The sequence below is a fragment of the Fonticula alba genome (assembly GCF_000388065.1).
Source record: "Fonticula alba strain ATCC 38817 unplaced genomic scaffold supercont2.9, whole genome shotgun sequence".
Lineage (NCBI taxonomy): Eukaryota > Rotosphaerida > Fonticulaceae > Fonticula > Fonticula alba.
In genome coordinates, this window is record NW_009242979.1 from 152,892 (window position 1) to 157,957 (window position 5,066).

General features: G+C 69.9%; 1 protein-coding gene across 1 annotated transcript; it reads right to left on the reverse strand.

The window, feature by feature from the left end:
• Positions 1-145: 145 nt before the first annotated feature.
• Positions 146-4,960, reverse strand: H696_05104 (hypothetical protein). The gene is made up of 5 exons (XM_009498954.1): positions 4,770-4,960; positions 4,528-4,578; positions 4,149-4,391; positions 2,884-4,013; positions 146-2,655 (listed from the first exon to the last, which is right to left on the reverse strand). Exons 1-5 carry the CDS (start codon positions 4,770-4,772, stop codon positions 567-569), a joined length of 3,516 nt encoding a protein of 1,171 aa, XP_009497229.1. The 5' UTR covers positions 4,773-4,960; the 3' UTR covers positions 146-566.
• Positions 4,961-5,066: the final 106 nt, after the last annotated feature.

A 5,066-nucleotide genomic window follows, 5' to 3' on the forward strand; every position in this document is an offset into this window, starting at 1 on the left:
GCCCCCCCCCCCCCCCCCCCCCCCCCCCCCCCCCCCCCCCCCCCGCGGTTGCGGCCCCCGCCGGCGCCCGGGCCCCCCCCCCCGGGGGCGCTGGCAATAGCCCGGCTTCCGCTCTGGGGGTATCTTGTCTATTCGGGGGAGGGGGGGGGGGGGGGGACTTGGAGGAGCAGCGGATGGGTACGATCGCCACACAGAGCGGGGGGATGGGACGAAGGCCCTCGCCCACATCTTGAGCGGGGGCGCGCAAGGAGCACGAGCATGGGCGTCCTCTGCAGCACACAGACACAGCACAAGCGACACAGAGGGCGGGATCTGGCCCAGAGGCACGCCGGGAACTGGGCGCGCCATGCCGCTCGGACTTCGCCGTCTGGATGAGTGTCGGCGGAGACACGCAGAGACCCACGCCAAGGGTGGCAAAAGAGGAGGGGGGGGGGGATGGGAGTGGCCCAACTGCCGCGCGGCTATGAAGGAGGGGCGCGAGAGGCGGGCGAGGAGAGCGGCAGGCATGATCAAAAGCCGGTCACTGGGGCTCGGCCTTTGTTGGGGAAGGAAAGGCGCGCGGCGGCTTAGACCGTGGCGCTCAAGCGGAAGACACGCAGCAGACCCGGGTGCAGGGCCAAATGCACCTTGGAGATGGGGTGGCTCTGATAGTCGATCACAATATGGCAGGTGCCCCAGGCAGGGATCGGAGAGCCCTGCGTGTCCGGCTCGAAGCGAGCCGCGGTGACAATCTGCCCGGCCGCCGCCGCATCGGAGTCCGACTCCGAAGTGCTGGATGCCCCGGCCGCCGTGGCCGGGCCCAAGGTGCGGACCTTGTCGCTCATGCGCGGCATGCGAATGGCGCTCGAGTAGGCGGGGTTCTCATCGGGCACAGCATCCGACCGGCTGGCCAGCGGCGACACCTTGGCCGGCAAGGGCGCCTCGGTGAGAACGGTCGACAGCATCCCGGCCCCGGGAGAAGGGTACGCCCCCGGGGTGACGCCTGACACGGTCCGGCCAGCGGACAGTAGGGAGGGGAAAATGCCAGCCACCGCCGGGGCCGGCAGCAGCCGGGCCAGATCCAGTAGCGCATCGCCCGAAGCCCCGGCCGAAGGAGCACGGATCACCTGAGTCAGGAGCCCCCCGCGCGGGCCCTGGGTCAGCTTCTGGAAGTAGGCCTGCTCCTCGGCGGCATCGCGCGAGCGGGAACGCTTGTGCCCGGCAGCCGCCCGCTGGGCCAGCCACTGCTCGACGGTCGGCGGAGCCGAGGCCGTCAGCGGCAGGAGGTACGGCTTGCAAGCGGCCTCGCCGGAGGAGGGGAGCTTGTCGCCGATCGCCGCAAAGGTGCCCTCCAACGAGGGAACCACCTCGGCCCCGAGCTCCAAGGTCTGCAGGTACCGGGGCGGCATGCGGGCAAGCACCGGGGCAACATTGTCCACGAGGATGCGAATGGCCGCATAGGGCAGGGGCGCATCTCCATTCGGGGTCCACTCCGGGTTGGCCAGGGTGGTCACGGCGGTGGCCGAGTCGTCGGTCGTGCCGGCGGTCACCGTGGACGAGGACTTCTTCTTGCCAGCCTGACGTTCGACCAGGCGCAAGTCCGTCAAAGCCGGCAGGTGAGTGACCGTGCCGGCGGGGTTGGCAAAGAGGCCATTGTCATCGGCGGGCCGGATGGCGCTGGCCGGCGCCACGCCGGTCAACACCTGCCCGGTAATGGCAATCGGCGTGGGAGCCCGGGCCTTCGGGGCGTTGGAGCTGAAGAAGAAGGGGAAGACCCGGCGCATGAGGCCGGGATTGGCGTTGGGCTTGGGGTTGGCAGCCTGGAATTCGGCCAGCTGCACGGGGGTCGGCTCGGCGGCCGTGATGATGACACCGGCCAGGGCGAAGATGCGCGGGGGGGCACTGCGCCGGGCCACAGGCGGCGGAGCAGCAGCACCCGCACCAGCACCCGCACCAGCACCCGCACCAGCACCAGCAGCACCCGTGCCAGGCCCCGAGGCGGCGGGGGTGGCCGCGTCGCCCGCCTTGCCGCCGGCGGCCGGGGCACTCGCCACGGCGACCGGCTCGGACCGCGTGACGGAGATGGCATCGAAGGGCCGGCTGCTGGGATCGGAAAGGACATCGCCATGCCAGTTGGCCGATTCGCCAATGGCCCGGGCCAGGGCAACCGCCGCACGGTCAATGTCACGCGCGGCGATGGCCCCATGCGCCCGGCGGGCGGGCTCGCAGAGATTCTGCGGGCCGCCAGTGGCGCCGATAAAGCCGAAGGGCACATTGGCCAAGATGGCCTGGGCATCCGGGCGCGAGGCGAAGCCATTGACCACATTGTGGGCAAGAGAGATGCTGTCACTGATGACAATGATCCCGGCAACTGGGGGGGTGGCATCGGACCCGGCATCCATCGGCGCAAGCCCCGGCGAGGCGGACGGGCTGGCCAGCGAGGTGAAGGAAATGGACTGTGCCTTGTGGTAGGCCTCACTCGGGGCCGCGGTCACCAGCACATGGCTGTAGCCGGCCCACTCCAGGACCAGGCGCATCGTGGCATCGTAGGCGCTGCGTGTGGTCGGGTCGATGAATACCAAGACCTGGGGCCGGCTGGCCGGCAGGGGCCGGCAAACATATCCATCAGCGAGCTGGTGCATCGCGGTGTGATGCTCCTCGGCATCGGAATCGGCACTATGAGGAGGCGAGACCCGGGGCGAGAGAAAGGCAGGGGGGTGGAAAGAAAAGGGAAGAGAGGGGAAGAGAAAAAGAGGGGAAGAGAAGAGAGAGAAAGGAATAGAGAGGAGAGAGAGAGAGAGAGAGAGAGAAAGAAAGAAAGAGAAGGGAGTCAGCATATGGAAAGGGCGTCCGGATGGGAAACCACGGACAACGACCAAACACACAGGGAAGAGAGCCACGCACAGGTATGAGAAGACCGAAACACACAGACGGCCAGCCTGGAGGAAGGCCACTTCGAACTCGGTGCGGCCCGAGGAGTCATCCGTGACCAGGGGCGTGATGGCGAAGATCTGCGGCGCGGAGATGTAAAGCGGCGAGGTGACGGTGCCATTGCCAAACTCGCCGGTCGGCATAATGGCAATGGTAGCCAGGTCGGGCCGAACAAACACATGACACACGATGTTGTCCACCAGGATGGCCACCGTGGCCAGGGCCACCGAGTCGATGGTGGCCGTGTTGAAGCGCCGCGACGGGGTGCTATGATGGCCGCCCGGAGTGGCGGGGATAATTTGCACGCCATCCATCTCGGCCGCCGGCGTGGTCGGCCGAAGGCGAGCCTCCTCGCTGTCCTCATTGCCATCGTCAAGCTGGGCGTCAGGGTCGGCGGCCGTATCGATACGCAGGCCAGCCGGCTTGGCTGGCGGGGGGGGAGCCCCGAAGCCGGTCGGAGGCGGGGCCCCGAAGCCGGTCGGGGGCGGGGGGGCGAAGGCCGCCGTCGGCGGGGGCGCCTCGAACCCAGGCGCGGTCGATGGCGCGGGCGCGGGCGCCGCCGACGCCGGGGGCGCCGCAAAGGCCGCGGCTGTCGCCGGGGCCGGCTCGGCAACCGGAGTGGGCTTGGTGACCGGGACCGGGGCCGTCGTGGGCGGGTTGGCGAAGCCGGAAGCCGTAGCCGGGGCGGCCATCTTCGGCATCGGCATCGGGGCCGCACTGCTTGACGCGCCGCCCGTGAAGAGGTCCGGCCGGGTGGCCTGCGCGGGGCGCTCCTTCTCCGACCGGAAGTACACCATCCACGAACCGGCCGGCGCGCGGCCGGCAATGTCCGCAAAGGTGGGAGCCGCCGAGACCGAGGAGGAAAGCTTCTCCTCCTTGCCGGAGGGATCCACCGCATAGAGGGAGAACTTGGCGCCGCGCTTGGCCTCGGCCTCGAGTTCCAGCTTCTCAATCATGGACTTGATGGTATCCTGGATGGTATCGGTCGAGGAGGGGACCACCGACTTGTAGCCCGACGCACAGTAGATACGCAGCGGCATGGTGGGAGCGCGGCGCCGGGGAGCCGCGGCGCGGCCGCGGGCAACCGACTTCAGCGGCTGGAACTGGGGAGCAGGAGATTGCCCCCGGGGGGGGGGGGGCCGACATGCATCAGACATCGGAACGGGATGGCAGGCGGGGGAAGGCGCGAAAGGGGCAATGGTGATTGCAAGAGGAGCGGAGGGGGGGGGGGGGGATACCTCGCCGGAGGCAGCCGGAGGGGTTGCAGTGCTCGGAGCGGCGGCAGGGACCGTGGTCGCCGGCCGGGGGGAACCCATCCCGGGGGGCGGGCCGCCGAAGCCGGGAGGCGGGCCACCAAAGCCAGGGGGCGGGCTCCCAAATCCGGAGGATGATCCGCCAGTGGATTGCTCATCGGCCGCGTCTCCGGACGAGGAGGCGGCTGGGGTAGGCCGGCGTGCCGAGGGAGGGGGGCCCATCGGCACCTTTGTCGGTGGCGATGATTGTGGAAACCGCGCGAGGGGAGACATGAGCGGAGGGCGGGGGGGGGAGGGGGGGGGGCGGTGAGTTACCAAAGGCAGACAGTCGCAGGGGTGGCGGGATGTCGGGAACGTGACGCACTTGGATGTTGGCCGCGAGTGCGGCGATCTTCGAGCCCTGTGAGCGTGGCGGCTAAGACCACGGGGGGGGGGGGGGGGGGGGGGGGGGGGGGGGGGGGGGGGGGGGGGGGGGGGGGGGGGGGGGGGGGGGGGGGGGGGGGGGGGGGGGGGGGCGACGTGGGAGGAGAGGGACCGAGGGAAAGACACAGGTTAGCCAGCCAAACGCGGACAGCAGGGGAGGAGGCGCGGGCTGTGAAGACGCACCATCGCGACCCGTCCTCAGCGCGCAATGGGGTGAGAGTGGAGGAGAACGGTGGGGGAGGAGGGGCAAAAGGGAGGAAGCAGGAAGAGCGGGAGAGAGGGAGAGGCAAGGGGAGGAAAAGAGGGGGAAGAAGACAGGTGGCGTTCGGCTGTGGAAGGGCGTCGGCCGCGGCCGGCGACCTGGCACCCTTTCGGGGCATCTCGTCGGGGATGGTGGGAAACGGAAGTTTCATTGGGGGGCGGGCGGGCGGGCGGGCGCAGGGACAAGGAGCAGGGCTGTGGCGATGGGAAGTGGAGCTC

Excerpts from the sequence above, each read along its gene's own strand:
- H696_05104 (XM_009498954.1), bottom strand. Across the intron at positions 4,392-4,527 it reads CACTCGCGGCCAACATCCAA|GTGCCGATGGGCCCCCCTCC; the intron begins GTGCGTCACGTT and ends CCACCGACAAAG. Across the intron at positions 2,656-2,883 it reads GTTTCGGTCTTCTCATACCT|TGCCGATTCCGATGCCGAGG; the intron begins GTGCGTGGCTCT and ends GCCTCCTCATAG.